Here is a 20,538-nt window from a genome sequence, read left to right on the forward strand (position 1 = left end):
CTATGTGGACACTTTAGACTTTGGAAATGTATATATTGGTGAAAATAAACACTAAATTTTAAAGTAAGGGAGGAAGGGAAGTAAAGATGTTGAGACAGCAACTGTACCCTGCCATGCAGTTCTCCTGTGAGAGGGAGCAAAAAAGGAGAGCAGTACCTGAGGGGGGTTGGTGGGTCAAGGATTGTTTTTGTTTTGTTTTTAAGGTAAAATACTAAGATGTTGATCAGAAAAATCCATTTATTAAGGGAGAAACTCGTGATGTAGGAATGGAAAGCCTTAAGTGTGACAGCAAATGTGATTCAGAGGACTAGTGTCATGTCATTAGATACTGCACAGTTTAATTCTAATACAGAATGTGTTGTTTCAAGTATAAGGGTTCTTTTCCAAAGATTTCCAGGCCCTGAGATTTTCTGTTAATTATATTTAATGTTGGGCATGCTGAATTAAAAACATATCTGCTTCTGTATTTGGCAGACTTTGAATGTTTTATAAAGTTTCTTAGTTCTTAATATCTCCCCATTTCATAAATATTTGTGAAGCTTGCCTTTAAAGTGATTTTTATAAAAGGCTTATGCCATCCTTGCCCTCTGTTATCATAAAGTAATAATAACACTGGAAAGCCGGGAAGTCCTATCACTTAATGACATTGAGCTCAAGTTGCTTATGTAAAGGAACATTTGATTCCTAGATGTAACTTGATCCTTGGTAATTTAATTTGTGAACTTTGAATCCCAGGAACTGTAACTGATCCTTTCAAAGACACATTATTGCATACTATGCTGGTCTAATAATGTCAATATTTAAGAAAGGAGACTTTTAATAAATAACATTTGATCTGTATTAGATTATGTACTTGAAATTCCTCGCTGTGTGTAGGGAGGGACACAGCATATCTTCTAAAACTGAATCATTAGAATCCACAGCATATGCAAGTGTGACTCTGGATAGTTTTTTTTTGTACTAAAAGGGTGAGGTCTGGGGTAGTCCCTAGACAAGACATTTCGGCTGTTTCACCATTACCACTTTGTTTTTAATTAATTTGACACTTTATTTAAAGAAGTTAAGGGGAATCTTTACACAGTTGGCTCTGGTACTTAGTTCCACCTATTTCACTTCTTCTTTACCTTTTCCTTAAATACAGCATGTCTGTCAGTTGGCTAGAAAAGTAGAGAAAAGATCTTGGACTAGACTGTTAAAGATATAATCTTATGTTCACTTAGCACAATAAATATTTAGAAGAATATTCTTACCAACATTAGTAAAATAGCCTAATAAAGCATCAGCTTGTATCTTCTAAACCATTTTGGGTTTGGTCTAGACGGCCCTTACTATAGTCTAAGCCCTAATTCTTGGGGTCTTTGTTTTTTTTCTAGTTTTCTCTGTTTTCTACCTTTTGATAATTAAAGAGGCATAGATTTGGTGCCATATAAATAAGGCTCAGATCTGGCCTTTTAACTTTAAAACTGTTCCTTTTTAATTCACCCAACATGACTGTTACCTTTGCATTGTTCTTTTTGTTCTAGTGATAGAAGCAGCCTCTGTTACTATGGTGACAGGTGTGTCTCTTAGACCAGAGGGTTGTAGTTGGATCATCTTTAAAGTCTCTTCTAACTCCAAAATTCTGTAACTCCATGTTTCATCTCCTGATGTTCACCCAGACCTTTAAAACCAGTATTTTATCTAATGCTAGTTCCTTTTACTTTTACCTCTGACTCCCCACTCGTTTTCTTTTAAGAATTCTTAGCCCTTCATAGTCTCATTTCTATAGCCATAACCACATAGGCACAGCATCATTAATCAAGGATTATTTGCTCGCTCTTTCATGACCATACATTTGAAAGTGGTGATAGAATATTTTAGAATCCCATGTTCTTAGATCACCTTTAATCTCTTTTCACTTAGTGTTACACATTAATTTACACTACTTTTCTAAGTTTTCATACCTCAAAACCGTTAGGGTATTTATTAGCATTAAGGTTCAGTATTTAACTCATGACGGTAGGATATAAGTATGTTGTATAAATAAATTCTGCCTTATACTTCAGAAAAACTATAGGATATAGGGTGACAAATTCTAGGCATATGATTCCATTTTAAAGTAGTAAATCTTCTTCAATGTGGGTAAGAGACCCTTTTGTACTTCACTTGCCTTTACCCTGCTTCTCACTCTTACTCTCACTTCATGCTCTAGTCATTAAAACTTTGAGTTGTAACATAACTAAATTTTTCCTTAAAAAAATGTTAAAATGTGATCCCTGGGTGGCTTAGTCAGTTGAGCGTCCAGCTTCAGCTCAGGTCATGATCTCATAGTTTGTGAGTTTGGGCTCTGTGCTGACAGCTCAGAACCTGGAGCCTGCTTTAGATTCTGTGTCACCCTCTCTCTGCCCCTCTTTCATCCATTCTCTCTCTCACTCTCTCTCAAAAATAAACAAACATTTCAAAAAATATTAATAGAGGGGCACCTGGGTGGCTCAGTCAGTTAAGTGTCCGTCTCTTGGTTTCAGCTCAGGTCACGATCTCACTCTTTATGAATTCAAGCCCAGCGTCAGGCTCTGTGCTGACAGCACAGAGCATGTTTGGGATTCTGTCTCTGCCCCTCCCCAACTTGTGCTTTCTCTCTCTCTCAAAAATAAACAAACTTAAAAAAATTTTTTTAAAGAAAATGCTAAACTTCCTAAGTTTCTCAAATATGATACTCCCTCATCTCCTAAAGCCCTTTGCCTTTGCAAATTGCTATCTTGTAGCTGTGAATTTTTTCAAATATTACCTTTTCTTGTGCTCTGGTCTGTTATTTCTCACATCCAAATGGTCATACAGATCACATGCAGACCCTGTTAAGATGTAGATTCTGGTTCAGTGGGACTGGGATAGGGCCTACAGTTCTGTCTTTTAACAAAGTCCCAGATGATCCCAATGCTCGTAGTCTCTGCACTGTGTGTGTGTGTATATAGGTGTATGTGTATATATATGTACACACATATATATACACACACACACATACATACATATATATGTAATTTTTTAAACTTTTGTCCAGTTAGCTAACATACTGTGTAGTCCTGGCTTCAGGAATAGATTCCTGTGATTCATCACTTACATACAACCCCTAGTGCTCATCCCAAGAAGTGCCCTCTTCTATGCCCATCACCCATTTCCTCACCTCCCCAACACCCTACCCTCCATCAACCATCAGTTTGTTCTCTGTATTTAGGAGTCTCTTGTGGTTTGCCTCTCTCTCTGTATCTTATTTTTCCTTCCTTCCCCTATAGTCATCTCTTAAGTTTCTCAAATTCCACATATGAATGAAAACATATGGTATCTGTCTTTCTCTGACTTACTTTACTTCGCCTATAATACCCTCCAGTTGCATCCATGTTGTTGAAAATGGCAAGGTTTCATTCTTTTTCATCGCCAGGTAGTATTCCATTGTGTATATATACCACATCTTCTTTACCCCTTCATCATTGATAGACATTTGGGCTCTTTCCATAATTTGGCTACTTTGATAGTGCTGCTCTAAATAGCACTGCTGTATCCTTGGATAAATTCCTACTGATGCTATTGCTGGGTCATAGAGTAATTCTGTTTTTAATTTTTTGAGGGACCTCCACACTGTTTTCCAGAGTGGCTGCACCAATTTGCATTCCCACCAACAGTGCCATATCCTCACCAACATGTGTTTTTTATGAGTTGTTCATTTTAGCCACTCAGATCGGTGTGTGGTGGTATCTCAGTGTTGTTTTCATTTGTATTTCCCTGATGATGAGCAATGTTGAGCATCTTTTTTTCATGTATCTGTTGGCCATCTGGATGCCTTCTTTGAAAACATGTCTCTTCATGGTTTCTGCCCACTTCTTTGATGGATCATTTGTTTTTCAGGTGTTGAGTTTAACAAGTTTTTTTATAGATTTTGGATACTAACCCTTTATTTGATTTGTCATTTGCAAATATCTTTTCCCATTCTGTCAGTTTCCTTTTAGTTTTGTTGATTGTTTCCTTTGCTATTCAGAAGCTTTTTATCTTGATGAGGTCTCAGTAGTTCATTTTCACTTTTTTTTTCCCCTTGCCTTTGAGACATGTCAGGTAAGAAGTTGCTGCAGCTGAGGTCAAAGTGGTTGCTGTCTGTTATTTCCTGTAGGATTTTGATGGTTTCCTGTCTCACATGTAGGTCTTTCATCCATTTTGAATTCATTTTTGTGTATAGCTTAAGAAAGTGGTCCAGTTTCATTCTTCTGCATGTTGCTGTCCAGTTCTCCCAGCACCTTTGGCTAAAGGGACTTTTTTCCAATTGGATACTCTTTCCTGCTTTGTTGAAGATTAGTTGGCCATATATTTATGGGTCCATTTCTAGGTTCTCTATTTGTCTATGTGTCTGTTTTTATACCAATACTATACTGTCTTGATGATTACAGCTTTGTAATGCAGGCTAAAGTCTGGAATTGTGATGCTTCCAGCTTAGGTTTTCTTTTTCAACATTACTTTGGCTATTTGGGGTCTTTTGTGGTTCCATACAAATTTGAGGATTGTTTCTAGCTTTGAGAAGAATGCTGGTGTAATTTTGATTAGGATTGCGTTGAATGTGTAAATTGCTTTGGGTTGTATCGACATTTTAACATTTAACACTTTTTCTTCTAATCCATGAACATGGAATGTTTTTCCATTTCTTTGTGTCTTCTTCACTTTCTTTCATAAGCTTTCTATAGTTTTCAGCATGCATATTTTTCACCTCTGGGGTTAGGTTTATTCCTATGTATTTTATGGTTGTTGGTGCAATTATAAATGGGATCAATTCTTGAAATCTCTTTCTGTTCCTTCATGATTGGTATATAGAAATGCAACTGATTTCTTTTTTTTTAATTTTTTTTAATGCTTTATTTATCTTTGATAGAGAGAGAGACAGAGGATGAGAGGGGGAGGGGCAGAGAGAGAAGGAGACACAGAACCGGAAACAGGCTCCAGGCTCTGAGCTAGCTGTCAGCACAGAGCCTGCGCTGGGCTCGAACCCATGAATGTGAGATCTGACCTGAGCTGAAGTCGGAGGCTTAACCGACTGAGCCACCCAGGCGCCCCGAAATGCAACTGATTTCTATACATTGACTTTATATTTTGTGACTTTGCTGAATTCATGTATCAGCTCTAGCAATTTTTTGATGGAATCTTTCAGGTTTTCCATGTAAATTATCATGTCGTCTGCAAAGAGTGAAAGTTTGACTTCTTCTTTGCCAATTTGGATGCCTTTCATTTTATTTTGTTATTTTGTTCATTTTATTTTGTCTGACTGCTGAGGCTAGGACTTCTAACACTATGTTAAAACAAGAGTGGTGAGAGTGGACGTCCCTGTCGGGTTCCTGATCTCAGAAATAAAGCTCTCAGTTTTTCCCCCATTGAGAATGATATTAGCTGTGGGCCTTTCATATATGGCTTTTACGATGTTAAATTATGTTTCATCTAACCTGATTTTCTTCAGGGTTTTTAGAAAGGATGCTGTATTTTGTCAAATGCTTTCTTTGCATCTGTTGTCAGGATCATGTGATTCTTATCCTTTCTTTTATTAATGTGATGTATCATGTTGATTGACTTGCAAATATTGAACCAGCGTTGTGGACCAGGAGTAAATCCCACTTGATCATGGTGAATAATTCTTTTAATATACTGTTGAATTCGATTTGCTAGTATCTTGTTGAGGATTTTTGCATCCATGTTTATCAGGGATATTGGCCTGTAATTCTCCTTTTTAGTGGGGTTTCTGTCTGGTTTGGGAATCAAGGTAATGCTGGCTTCATAGAATGAGTGTGGAAGTTTTCTTTCCATTTCTGTTTTTTGCAACAGCTTGTAAAGAATAGGTATTAATTTGCTTTAAATGTCTGGTAGAATTCCCCTAGTGAGTCAATTGGCCCAGGACTCTACTTTGTTGGGAGATTTTTAATAACTGATTTAATTTCTTCTCTGGTTATGGGTCTGTTCAAATTTTTTATTTCTTATTTGAGTTTTGGTAGTGGGTGAGTGAGTGTCTAGGAATTTATCCATTTCTTCCAGATTGTTCAGTTTGTTGGCATATAATTTTTTATAGTAGTCTCTAATAATTTATATTTCTGTAGTGTTGGTAGTGATCTTTCCTATTTAATTCATGATTTTATTACATCCTCTCTCTTTTCTTTTTGAGAAATTATTAATTTCAAAAAACCAGCTAAGATTCATTGATCTGTTTTTTTTTAAATTTTGTTTATTCTCTATTCCTTATTATTTCTCTTTTTCTGCTGGCTTTGTGCTTTCTTTGCTGCTGCCTTTATGTTCCTTTAGGTGTAAGGTTAGTTTATGTATTTGGGACCTTTCTTGCTTTTTGAGATAGGCCTGAATTGCAATGTACTTTCCTCGTAGGACTGCCTTTGCTGCATCTCGGGGTGTTTGGACTCTCATATTTTCATTTTCATTTGATTCCATATATTTTTAAATTCCTTTTTTAATTTTCTCGTTGACCCATTCATTCTTTAGTAGGATGTTCTTTAACCTCCATGTACTTGGGGACTTTCCAAATTTTTTATTGTGGTTGATTGCAAGTTTCAAGTTTTGTGATCTGAAAATATGCATGGTATGATCTCAATCCTTTTATATTTGTTGAAGGCCATTTTGTAACCCAGTATGTGATCTGTTTTGGAGAATGTTCCATGTGCACTCTAGAAGAATGTGTATTCTGCTGCTTTTGGGTGAAAAGTTCTGAATATATCTGTTAAGTCCATCTGGTCCAGTGCTGTTGTTTCCTTATTGATTTTATGCCTAGAAGAGCTGTACATTGCTGTATGTGGAGTATTAAAGTCCCCTATAATCACAATTTTATTATCTATACTTTTTTTATGTTTGTGATTGATTTATATATTTGGGTGCTTCCTTGGGGGTATAGACATTACAATTGTCAGTTCTTGATGAATGGACCCCTAATTATGATATAAATCTCTTGTTACAGTCTTTGTTTTAAAATCTAGTTTGTCTAAGTATGGCTATTCTGGCTTTCTTTTGCCCTCTAGTAGCATGATAGATGGTTCTCCATCCCCTCACTGTCAATCTGCAGGTGTCCTCAGGTCTAAAATGAGTCTTTTGTAGACAACATACAGATGGGTCCTGTCTTTTTTTTTTTTTTTTAAATCCATTCTGATACCCTAGGTCTTTTGATTGGGGATTTATTCCATTTAACATTGAGAGTGATTATTGAAATGTATGGATTTAGTGTCATTGTGTTCTCTGCAGGTTTCATGTCCTTTGTAGTCTTTGCTGCTTTCCACTAGTGGTCATGAACTCCTTTAGTTTTTGTTTGTCTGGGAAAGCCTTTATCTCTACTTCTATTTAGAATGAGAGGCTTGTTGGATACAGGATTCTCGGCTGCATGTTTTTCCTATTCAGCACATTAAATATTTCCTGCCACTCTCCTCTGACCTGCCAACTTTCAGTGGACAGCTCTGCTAACTTCCCCTATGTTTCTACCCTTATAGGTTAAGGCCCGTTTGTCCCTAGCTGCTTTCAGAATTCTCTTATCTTTGTATTTTGCCAATTTCACTATGATATTGTGTGGTGTTGACCTGTTTTGTTGATTTTGAAGGGAGTTCTCTGTGCCTTCTGGACTTGGATATCTGTTTCCTTCTCCAGATTGGGGAAGTTCTCAACTATAATTTGTTCAAATAAACCTTCTACCCCTTTCTCCCTCTTCTTCTTCTAGAACTCCTATGATACAGATATTATTAGGTTTCATTAAATCACTTAGGTCTCTAAATCTCCCCTGGTAGTCTATTAATTTGCTTTCCCTCTTTTTTTCCTGTTTCACTATTTTTTATAATTTTATCTTCTGTTTCACCTATTTTCTGTTTCTTCCATCCTTGCTGTCACTGTATCTAGTTTATTTTGCATTTGGTTTATAGCATTTCTTAATTCATCATGATGGTTTCTTAGGTCTTTGAACTCTAAGGCAGTTCTCTACTATCGTCTCTGGTGTTTTCAAGCCTGGCTGTTAGTCTTATGACTTCTATTCTGAATTCATGCCCAGATACATTGTTTGTATCTGTTTTTGAGCAGTTCTCTGGCTTTCATTTCTTCCTGGAATTTCTTTTGAGAATTCTTCCATTTCGTCATGTTGGCTAAGTTTCTGTCTTTTATGTGTTGTAATAGCTTGTTATATGTCCTGCACCTGTGAGAAGGACTATATTAAAAAGGGTCAGAGGTGACTGGGTGGCTCAGTCATGATCTCATGGTTCATGCGTTCAAGCCCCACCATCAGCTCTGTGCTGACATTAAAAACAAACAAACAAACAAAAAAAAACCATTAGAAAAAGAGGTCATACAGTGTCTAGGACCTCACGCTCCAGAAGTGTTTTTGGAGTGTGTTGGCTGCTCTGTCCTACTGGTCATTCTTCTACAAAGCTTCTCCTTACTCATGGTGGTGGATAGTTTAGACCTTCCACCAGTTGTACTTACATTTGTTTGGAAATTAAAAAAGGGGGGGGGGGACTTGGTCCCATACAAAGAGAAAAATGAAAGGGGTGAAATAAAAGACCAAGCAGAGAATCAGAAACTATAAGGCTCATTAATTCAGAAAAAGAGAAAGTAAAATTAAGGAGACCTAGAAAAGGTATAAAAAGAATAAAAAAGCCTTATTAAACAGATTAACTGACAAAGCAAAGAAAGAAAAAATATATATATAATAATAAATGACCAAAAATCAAGTCAGAAACTGAGCCCAATTCCAAAGGGGGGGAAAAAAAAAGAAGATGGTAGAAAAAAAGAGAAAAGAGAAAAAAATAGTAATAAAAATATTAAACAGAGTAACATACATAACCACAGGACAGCTGTCTGTTGGTGCCTAGGACCAGTGGCTGTGTTGGTCTGGAGGAGGCGCCCTCTGGTTGAGTCCGTGTCAGACCCACCATAGTAGGTAAGCAGTTCCCAGGCACGGAGGGGTGGGCTTTGGTGTAAGCAAGTTCTGCTTTCACTGGAGGCCCTGAAGCTCCACTGTGTTGGTGAGGGGGAGAAAAATGGCAATACCCCAGTCTCTCCTCCATGGACTGGGTGTCTCAAACCTGACTGTTCAGGCAGCCCACACAAAGTAGTGTGGAAGGCTGGCCTGTCCTGCTCCACAATTTCCGTCAACTCGTAGGCGACTGGCTGGGATTCAAAACCTAATGTCTAGAATCCAAAACTGTGGGACCTGGTTCTGGGGTAGCACCACCCTACATAAAAGGCCTTTGGCTGGCCTGGACCATATTTTTAGTAATAGCAATTTAGACTCTCTGACACACTCATTGTCATCAAGAATATTTCCTCTGACTCCTCCCTACATACCTTCATTATCCTTCTTATCGTTATCTGAGAATCTATCTTCCTATTCAATTTCAGATTTTTGACTACAGGGATTATCTTTTATCCTTGTATCCCTAGATCTTAGCATACTATTTAATAGAAAATAGGCTTCAACAAATGTTTGTTATTGATTAGATGTTATTTTAAAATGGAAGAATAGTTGACATATAATGTTATATTAGTTTTAGGTATAAACAGTGATTCAGTGACTTCTTTCACCTAGTATGATACCCTCTAGACCATCCATGTTGTCAAGATTGGCAAGATTTTATTACTTTTATGGCTGAGTAATATTCTGTGTGTGTGTATATGTGTGTGTATACACACCTCACATCTTCTTTATCCATTCATCTATCAATGGGCACCTAGTTTGTTTCCATTTCTTGGCTATTGTAAATATTGTTGCATGAACATAGGGGTGCATATATCATTTTGAATTATAGCCTATTTACATTTACATAGTCTCATTAATACCTATAGTAAATATTAGTACTAGCCTTTATTTATAATATAAAGTGAATTATGAGCCTCAATTTTTTCTCTGTATTCCTTGTTTAGAAGGGAAAAAGCCTCAAATGTGCCCTAGCTAAAGGTATTTGCTTGAAAATAATGTTCCAGCCTTTGGTATAAACCAAAACATTTGAATTATCTATGATACCATAAAGTATTTCTCAACATTACTCTTTGTAGACCTAAATTTTTTTTTAAAAAACTAATGATTATGTGTTTTTCTTTCTACTCAAGGAGAAGTACAAATGTCTACCACAAGAAGAAAACGTAATATGTTATGTTGTTTACCGTAAGCTGTAGTAAAATGAGCTCAATTGTCGACAGGTATGTTTTTAGAGCTCTTTATTTTGAATCTTATAAAGCTATTTTAAAATTTATTATTAGAGTAATGGTCTCTATCAAACTGATAAAAGGAGTTTTATGCTTAAGCATAAATCCTATTACATTTAGTTTCTATACTGAGTAAACATAGTGAAATAGAAGGTATGTTCATATTATCTATAGCCAAAGTCCAGTGTATATGGCTTGTGTCCTAAACAGATCTTGAACTGTAATTTTGAGTGATTTGGTAAGAGCTGCTCTGAAGGAAATTGTGACAGTTGGATTTGTTTCCTTGGCATCTTTTAGAATCTTTTATCTCCTTATGTATTGTTCTTTTCCTCCGTATCTGTTGGTGCTAACCCCATGTCTTTAAGCATTTGAGATTGATAAGTGCTCGCTATAACTTATAACTAGGATTTTATTTGTTGAAATTATAATCTTTAAATCATATTCTTGGGAAAAGAATAAACCTTGTTTCTTTGATTTTAAGACTTGTTATTTCCTTTACATTTTAACACCTCTGACACTGAGATTCATCTTACAATTGCTTATCATAGTTTAATTGGTAGCATTTTTTTTCTTTCTTGGTGGCACATGAAATACTGTCAAGTCTTTATAAAAGTCAATGGTGTTCTTAATTTGATGACATAATGTAACATATTTTAAGCTCTTACTCTTTGACAGGTAATGTGTTGAGTACTTTTCATATGTTTCATTTAACCTCACAATAATCCATGAGATTTTACAGCCAAGGAAACTATAGGTCAGAGAGGTTGAATAACTTATTTAGGTCACATAATTAAGTGATGAGCTGGAATTATGACCTGTGTTGGTCTGTCTAACACTAAAGTTCCTGTATTTTTATTATAGTGTACTGTGTGATTCTTCCATAGGGGATTCTTTAAGAGTTATGTAGCTAGAGTTGTATACAGAAGTGACTTTTGACGTCTGAGGCCAGCCTGTCTCCCTTTCCTGTGAGATAAACAGTGAAGATAAATACTCTACCAGAACTTAAGACCTAAGGGGCAAGGAGTTTCCTTAGAGAGCCCTGCCTGCAGCCATAGATTTGGGCTATGCCATATTTTCAGGTGGGCTCTATGTATAGTTGTTTCCTCAGAAAGGATGTTCCTTCACTGCTCCTGAGAGATTAAATATGATTGTGGTATTATGCTTCCAACAACTGCCAATTCCCATTCTAAACAATACATCTAGATATAACAACTGTGTTCAGACATAACAGCAGTTTTTAATAGGAGTTCATTATTTCTGTGAATATCATTTATGTTATGGACTCTCCTCAATAAAATGCATATACATACAGAAGTTTTCCTAAGTTGCAGTGTACACATGGAGCCTGGAAAGTCCAGATGTGGACCTCTGTGATACACGATTGGCACATGTTCTCAGCAGCGGGTCCAGCAAGCATTCTGTGTTCCTTTATAGGCCTCAGAAACATGTGACATGGTCATGGAGGGGGGGCACTTGTGGAGAGAAGCACTGGGTTTTATATGGAAACCAATTTGACAATAAACTATTAAAAAAAAAAAAAGTGACTAAAGTGAATACTGAATTCATGTAAAGTTCCTAAGTCACCTGAAATTAATATTGCTACTTAGATTAAGGGGTTAGCCACCAGTGCTCTTGATTTTAGTTAGAATGTTACTCACCAAGGTCTTCCCATAACCAACCCCTTCTTGTCACTTAGATCTCAGCTTAAATGTCCCCACCTCAGCAAGTCCTTCCCTACCACTCAGACTAAAGTAACACTGCAGTAACTAAAAAGTGCCCCCTTAAAAAAAAGAAAGCTTGTCATCATATATTCCCTTATTGATTTGTTCTACTAGAAAATAAGCCATATGAGAGCAGGGACCTCTGTGTCTGGTTAATTGCTCTGTATTCATGTTCGGAACAGATCCTGGCACATGAGTACTAATAAATATTTGTCAGATGAATCAGTAATGAGTGAAATGTATTAATGTAAGTTAAATACTAGATGTTGTGATGCTCGTGAGCAATTTGTGGTTTTATTAACATGATGTCTCAATAATTTTTTAAACTATGCTATTAAAAATAATTTCGTATGAAATAATTTCATATAATGGCAAATACAATGACTTTCTATAGTTTTCACTAAATAATTGCTAACAGTTTGAAAAAAGGTATTAACCTATGGTTAGATTAAGTTCTGATTTTGCATGTTGTATACACAGTAAGCTAAGTAAGTAGTTTTAAAATTCAATTTGTGATAAATTTTTTTAAAATATAGCTAAACACAGATAAACTTTAATTTTCTGGTATTTATTAGAAAACAGATTAACATTTAGATGAATTTGTACTATCCATTAATTCTACAAAAATCCAAGATGTAAGTGATTTGATTCATATGTGATTTTGGTATTGCTGTTGCTTAATGAGTCTGCTCTTACTTTCTCTGTCGACTTTCTTTTTTCTTTTAGAGAAGATGGTAGTATATTTGATGGGTTGGCGGAAGAAGATGACAAGGACAAAGCCAAAAGGTAGTTCATCTTAAGATGCAAAATTGTAAATAAATGAGTAATAAGTAAATATAAAAGTAAATAGTGATTTCCAAAAGCTGTCTGTCTTAAGAACTGGCACGTGGGAAAGCTTAGAATATCAGGATGTGGTTTATAAATTAAATAAGATTATGCTGTAAGAGTGCTCATCTCATCACATCATATTAGGAGTATGTAATATCCATAAAACATCACAAAAGATGTTAACCTTCATCATTTGGCTAAGGTAGGATTTGCCTGGATTTGTAGTTACTGTTGTCCCTGTAACATGGTCTGTTCTTCGGTAGCAAATTATTAAGTGTAGCCTACCTTCAGAGTAGGAATGCGAGGAATTAAGCTCCACCTCCCAGAGACGGGCATATCTACATATATTTGAAATACTTATGTAAAAAATTTGTTTCTTTCCAATTTATTTATGTCTGTATGGACTCATATATATATGTATACACACACACACACACACACACACACACACATATTTTATACTTTAGGTTATACTCCAGTGCTGCTTTGTTGCTCAGATTGTTTCACCTTTGACAGTTGGGAGTTCTTTCAGGGTAGGCTCCCGGGTCCTTCACATGCCTTCATTCTCTGATAGAAGGGAAGGTAGACAGACGGTGGAGGTGAGGGAGTGAGATCTAGAGCTGTGGTGGTGTAGATGTGGACTTCTACCATAAACAGGAGGGTTGACAGTTAATTATAGTATTAGGAGGGGGAGAGTCCAGGTAGTATTATAGCAATTTGTAGTCCCTGAGAGTGAGCAGTAAACACTTCCTGGGGTTTTTTTTCTGGCCGTGTTGAACTACATGGGTGCTAGGACAAGGGTCGAGATTGTTTTAGTATTATACACAGATACAAAAAGATAAACAGGTAATAAGTAATAGTTCCTAAATGTCTGTATTTAGCAAAAAAGAAAAAAAATTAGTGGGATAAGAAAAATACAATAACCAGGCAAATTGCAGAATATTCTAATGAATGATTAAAATCTATCTAAGAAGATGATTTTGAGGACAATTATACAATGTATTCAAGGAAATAAAAAGACCTGGATTTGGAGCTAAAAATTTATAGGGCATCCCCTATCCCTTAAACCTCTGGTGGAGGAAAGTTCATATAAAACACTTCAGGGTAGAGATAAAATCTCTAGATAACATAGGAATAATCAGTCTTGCCTGAAAAACAAGAAGGCAGAACTCTAAGGAATTGGCATGGACAGTGCTAAAGGCCAAGTTTACAGATAGGTAAAGTATGCTAAAGGTATTCTATTTTTGAAGATTCCAAAGGTTTGATGATGTTTTTAGGGAACCAAAAATACTGTGGCTCTGGAAGACACTGTGGAGAATCTCACAAAACCATCAGAGTTAAGCAGGACCACACTGAACTCTGACTGAAACAATGATAAGTTAAAGTACTTAATGTTGAACCAAGAACAAAGGGAGTTTTATACCCACCTCCAAAATGAAACCTCTGTGGCCTGTTCTCAGTGAGGTCATCACAAGGGCCGAGAACTTCCAGCCTAAATGTAATCATGAAGTGAAGTTTGCCTTAGTGGTTATGATCCAGTGGTAGAGTTTACAGTATTTGATTTCTGTGTATTTTCTTCCCCTGGAATCACAATGGCTGGTTTGAATTACTACTTCCTGGTAGCTATATGACCCTGGGCATGTTCTTCCTTATACCTCAGTTGTCACTTGTAAAATGACAAGTTGGAAGTAATAAAGTCTTCCTCGTGGGAATTTGTGAGATTTCATAAGTGCTTACAGTAGTGCCTGGCACATAAGTATGCAGTGAATATTGGCTTTTATTTGTATCCCCATCCATGTGTTCAGATACTTCATACATGCTAGCTCTCAGATGCTTATTTCTTACTCTTTTCTAGAGAAATATAACTAGGTCTGCACTTCTAAGTCTTTTGTGTATGTCTTCTGAGATGTGAAACAGGCAATTTCATCCTATCTAAGTTCTCTCCTAACAATCTGTGTACCAGAACCAGTATCACATGTTATATCTCACTTTAATAAACAGCATTGTCAGTCACTTGGGAATCCTCTTAGATTTCCCGATTTCCCTATTGCTTCCCTACTTAAAACCAGCTCTGATTTACCTGGAATTGATAGATGTGCCTCTTAACCCTCAAACCCACACTACTCTGTTAACACTGCCACTACCATGATTTATAGGCTAGGATGTTGCAGTTGCCTCCTAAATGGTCATCTGACATCCAGACTTGTTTGTCATACAGTAAGTTTTCAAGAATATTTGCAAAATGAATTCATTTCACCAAGCCTTGATCTTTTCATCACTGTGATGCCAGAATGGTCTTAACTAATAAGCAGTTCTGTTCATGTCATTCCTTTGCTTTAAAACCTTTCAGTTGCCTTCCCATGGCTTTCAGGATTAAATTAAAATCCTTTTATGTAACATAAAAACTTTATGATTTTTTCCAGTGTTTATCTCCCCCCCACCCCCGCCCCAACTGTATTATACTTGGGCACAGAAAGCCCATCCATTAGCCATATTAGCCAGGTTGAACTACTTATGATAAGGTGTTCATTCCTGGACAGGTTTTCTATACCTGCAATGCCCTGCATACATATACCCCACTACCACCCTTTTCTCACTCAGCCAGTGCAACTCAATTCAGTACACGAATTCAATACTCTGAATTTCCATAGGAATTGGGTAAATTTCTTGAAAGAGCTTGTCATTTCCCAGTATCCTTACCTTTTATTAGCATAGTCTCTGTTACTGTAGCAACCACTCACTGTTTGATGGAATCAGTTTAATATCTGTTATGTTTCTTTAAGAGGTTTGAACCATTGTATTTAAATAAATATTTTTTAATGTTTATTTTTATTTAATAAATATGTAAATGTAAAATGTATGTAAAATGTATGTAAAAATATGTAAAAAATAAAAATGTAATTTTATTTTTGAGAGAGAGAGAGACAGTGCGAGCAAGGAAGGGTCAGAGAGAGGGAGATACAGAATCCGAAGCAGTCTCCAGGCTCTGAGCTAGCTGTCAGCACAGAGCCCAATGCAGGGCTCAAACCCATGAACTGTGAGATCATGACCTGAGCCGAAGTTGGATGCTCAACCGACTGAGCCACCCAGGCGCCCCTGAACCATTATATTTTTTTCCCCACTACTGAATTAGAAAGTCTGACTTCTGGGGCACCTGAGTGGCTCAGTCAGTTAGCTGTCTGACTCTTGATCTCAACTCAGGTCTGGAGACTTCAGGCCCCACCTTGGGCTCTGCACTGCACATGATGCCTTCGTGTAAAAAAAAAAAAAAACAAAAACAAAAACAAAAAGAAAAAAAAAAAGACCTGACTTCACAAAGCAGACAGAGGTATCATAGAATGATTAATTGCTTTATAAATAATTATATTTACTTGTCTGAAGGTCATGGTGCCACTTGGTATTTTACTGGTTAACTGTTGCACATATAATAGTACTATTGTTTGGCATGCATATTTTGAGTGCTTACTGTTTGTTATTACATTTAAGTGCTTAGATGAAAAAATTGGTCTTTGTTATCAAGAAGTACACAGCCTAATGGAGAGAGAGATGCAGATAATTGGTTATAGCTCTTGGTGGAGGCTGGGATATCAAAATAGAGGGGAAGGGTTCTATGGTAAGCCTGAGGGTAGAGAGATTTTTATTTTTAGATTTGTAATTTAAAACTTACAGGAGATGGATAACTTTCTTCTACTTCTTAATTTTGAATAATTATATGTACATTATATGCATTTTCACAAATGTATCTCAGTAATTTTCATAATAACCTATTAAGGAAAATATAAATTCTTGGTAAATATTAAAACCTGAGATTTGAATGAAGTTTGTCTTATTGGCATTTTCCTAAGAACATATATGCTAAATGCTTAATATGTAAGTTTCTTTACTGATAAACAGAGAAGAAAATTATTGCCTAAATTAACTGTACATTGTTGGTAACTTTTGGATAAATACTTACTATCACCTGTATTGACAGAGTACATGATGTGTAGTTGTGTCCAAAGTGATCATTGTATCAAATTATGTGTGTAATCAAATGAATTGTTTGAAAACTGCTTTTTCTTTTTTATCAGAGTATCTAGAAACAAATCTGAAAAGAAACGTAGAGATCAGTTTAATGTTCTCATTAAAGAACTGGGATCCATGCTTCCTGGTAATGCTAGGAAAATGGACAAGTCTACTGTTCTGCAGAAGAGCATTGATTTTTTACGAAAACATAAAGGTAAAATTTTAACTTTATAATATGGAACTTTTTTTAATAGACCCTCCCTTACAGCATAATATGGTAGAATCTTGACAGTGATTCTTAAAATTGGATACTTCCACACTTTGTTTTTTAAGAGAAAGAAATCAATTGCCTTTTTAAAGGTTTCCCAGTATGTTCTTCATCTCATTCAACAAACATTTATTTAGTGCCTACTATATGTTAGATTCTTGGAGTACAGAGTAGCAGTCCTGGCCCTCAATTAAACTTAAGCCAAAGAAGACAAGCATGTGAATAGCTAATTTACAGTGTAGATATTTAAAATGTGAGTAGTGTTTGTAAACCATAAACATGTTGTGAGACACAGGGAAAAAATGTGTCAGGAAAGGCTTAAAAATAGTTGATTTTTTCAACTGAATCTTCCTTTTGGGTTAAGTTAGGAGAACAGCATTTCACCCATAGGCAATAGGAAATAGTGTGTGCAAAAGCAGGGAGAGTGTTCAGTGTAATTGGAGCATAGTTTAGTTGGAAAGTTATGGGTGTATTTGAAAGAAAGGCAAGAGCCTCATCATTTCGGCCTTATATGCCATTTTAAAAAATGATTTCAGTGTATGTCTAGTAAATAAACACTGTTTATAAAATAATTGTTAATTGAAGAAAATCACTTTGACTATAAATAACTTAAGGAAAAGAAAAAGTTACAGAATATAAGTATTTTGGTGACCGAGATAATAGATGAAAAACTTGTAAAGGAACATTTCCTTTTCCAGCTGGAAATGAAACCATAAAACTTCTCCAAAGGAGAATTTGTAACTAGTACCTTTATTCATTGCTCCCGGGCTCACTTAGTCATGCATCACCAAGCTGATTTTTATGCTCCACCACTCTTTGAAATTATTTTTGTTAATTTCACAAATGCTGTTAGCCCCACCCCTTTTGCTGCCAATCAAATAATAGCAGTAGCTTTTTCTTATACCGAATGCACTGGAAATTTTAATCCATCCTCCACTGGTTTTCGTTTTCCTCAGCCTGTCTTATACTGCATTTCTTCATTTACTCCCACTTCCTAACTGAAACTTTCCTTGTTTTGCCCTCTAAATGTCTTGTCTTTTGTGCTCTTTTTCTCTACACTCTTTCCCTGGGTTATCTCATTCTGTAGCTTTAAATATTGCCTCTCTATTAAACTATCATATCTGTATTTGTAGATGCAAACTTCTCAGTCTTTTGTATCCAGATAACTTTTGGATCTTTCTTTTGCATGTCCTCAACCCCAGTGCATCTAAAACTGAATTCATTTTGTCAAGTCGCCTCTTTCTCTCAACTTCCATTTTACGTTTTTACACCACCACCCTTTCAGTCTTCAGGACTCAAGCCTGAAAAGACTTGGATTTTTTTTTTAATCTTCCTTATTACTGCTACATCACAGTTGCCAAATTCTCTTGATCCTTCTGTAAATGTGTCGTAATTGCTTGTCTTCATTTTTATTACTACATTTTACCCCTGAAGTTAGTATTCTCACTGACCTTGGTGTCTCTTGTTAGCACACTCAGTCCCCTCAGACACTGCAGTTCAAGAAATGATTGTAGAATGAAATGAAATAGTATACTTGGCGTTTGCCCCTGATAATTGAAGATTAATACTGGCATTAAGTAGACCAACTTTTTTTTTTCCCAAAATTGAGTATATAATTCTCAGAAAAGTGAAATTTACCTTAAATTACAAGGGAATTCTTATATACTCATTAATATTGTAAGCCTATGTTTAACTAGGTGGGATTTGCTTGTGGATTTAAATCTTTTTTCTGGATGTATGTAATTGGTGTGAATGTGAAAAGCATGACTATATTCCACAGAATTAGTAGCTAGACTTCTTAGTTACTCTTCATATTAGTAGTCCAGGCATTTTCAGTATGCCAAAAGTTGGGTGTCAATTTCATATGCTTGATATGTATATCTGGTAATACAAAACCAAAACAGCCTAGTCCCTACTTTTCACTGCAAAGTAGAATATGTTTTATAGCGTCAAATCTATGACATAAATTTTTATTTTGGTTAAGATGTCTGTATTTAAAAATGGAAAAGTATTTATTACCTAAATAGTTGAGGTTTCACCATTTATGAATAGCTTTCTCATAACTAAATCTATAAGAAAAATGTTGCAAAACAAACTATAAGAATTTTGTTAAAATGTGTGCCCAAGCCGGGGATCTCCAAACATTGACCAGATTGAAACCATGGAAGAGGACACTAAGAAAAATCATCCTGGGATTATTACCTTGAAGTTTTTGCCCAAATCTCAATTTAGTCTCCTTGATTATTAAGACTAGAGCACCTCACATTGGGAAGAACCTTGCTGCCTGGCAGCAGGCAAACCTGTGGTCCTTTCAGTCAAAAGCAGAATGATGGACTGACGTCCTTGGCTCCTTTCTCCAGGCTCATGTCCTTAACGACCACTCTAGGTTCCATCATTCAAGTGTCAAGAGAAGGATGAGGATAAAGAATTTTGGTTCTTGTTCTGGTTCCTATTTAGTCATTATGTCAAGCAGGAAGCAGCCTCAAGCCTTCAACAATACAGGTTGTCAGAGCTCCCAGAGGAAAAGCAGAGACTGGTATTCCCAGGAGACCAACTCCAGCGAGCTAACTTGGCACATTAGCCCATGTAGTTCATCAGACCCAAACCTGGACCTCTTGATACCTACCTGGACCAATAAATGGTATTGCCCGTGGTTCTCATTTTAAATAGAGAGCTGGAAGGCAGGCAGCTTGTTGGACTTTTCTACCACCCTTTAGCCCTGCCCCATGTTCTGAGTATGCCACTAATGTGTCAAATAATCTTTACAGAAATCACTGCACAGTCAGATGCCAGTGAAATTCGACAGGACTGGAAACCTACATTCCTTAGTAATGAAGAATTTACACAATTAATGTTAGAGGTATGTCTGGATTTACTTTTTGGAAAGTTTTATTTTCCTCAGAAATCATAGAGATGATGAATTTTAATATATTTTCACAGTATTAATTTAATATTGAAAAGTCTTAATTCATTAAAAATCAAATTATATCTTCAATTAAAAACAATTGATGTAAGTATAAATAAATAGTATGTGGTAATGTTAAATTTTCATATTTTTAATATTACATGATTTTTTGAGAGGCTTGATGAAAGAAACCTGTCGCTTATCAAGTTCTTTACCTGAGACCACACTGACAACATTCAAATGAAGAAAATGTAGATTATTCACCACTTGTTTAATACTATTATAAGGGGCATCTGGCTCAGTTGGTAGAGCATGTGACTCTTGATCTCAGGGTCATGAATTTGAGCCCACGTTACGTATAGAGATTACTTTAAGAATACAATCTTTAAGTATTATTATGAAATGGATACCACTGGGCAGAGGATTTTTTTAAACAAATTAAAATTTACCTAAATACAATATAAAATCATTTATTATTATTTTAAAAATATTAAAAACATTGAACTATACATTGGAAAGCGACTCTTCTTAATTCAAGTAGAAACTTTTAAAAGGAAATAAGTAAATGTTCTTTTGTAACAAAATTATTTTTGAAAACAATTCAATTTGCTTATAATTGAAAACCCTCT

At 35.9% G+C, this 20,538-nt stretch overlaps 1 protein-coding gene across 3 annotated transcripts in view; it reads left to right on the plus strand.

Annotated features, from left to right (window-relative positions):
* Positions 1-20,538, plus strand: part of CLOCK (clock circadian regulator) — a 135,151-nt gene that overhangs the window by 51,555 nt on the left and 63,058 nt on the right. For 2 of the 3 annotated variants that reach the window (XM_029945680.1, XM_029945679.1), the window contains exons 4-7: positions 10,087-10,176; positions 12,630-12,689; positions 16,802-16,950; positions 19,773-19,864. In XM_029945680.1, the coding sequence (XP_029801540.1) occupies positions 10,130-10,176; positions 12,630-12,689; positions 16,802-16,950; positions 19,773-19,864 (348 nt within the window). In that variant the 5' untranslated portion in view covers positions 10,087-10,129. Of the gene's footprint in view, positions 1-8,354; positions 8,918-10,086; positions 10,177-12,629; positions 12,690-16,801; positions 16,951-19,772; positions 19,865-20,538 lie in introns of those variants that run through there. The other variant, XM_029945681.1, reaches the window with a different exon arrangement.

Source organism: Suricata suricatta, chromosome 1 (genome assembly GCF_006229205.1).
Source record: "Suricata suricatta isolate VVHF042 chromosome 1, meerkat_22Aug2017_6uvM2_HiC, whole genome shotgun sequence".
In the NCBI taxonomy this organism is placed as follows: domain Eukaryota; kingdom Metazoa; phylum Chordata; class Mammalia; order Carnivora; family Herpestidae; genus Suricata; species Suricata suricatta.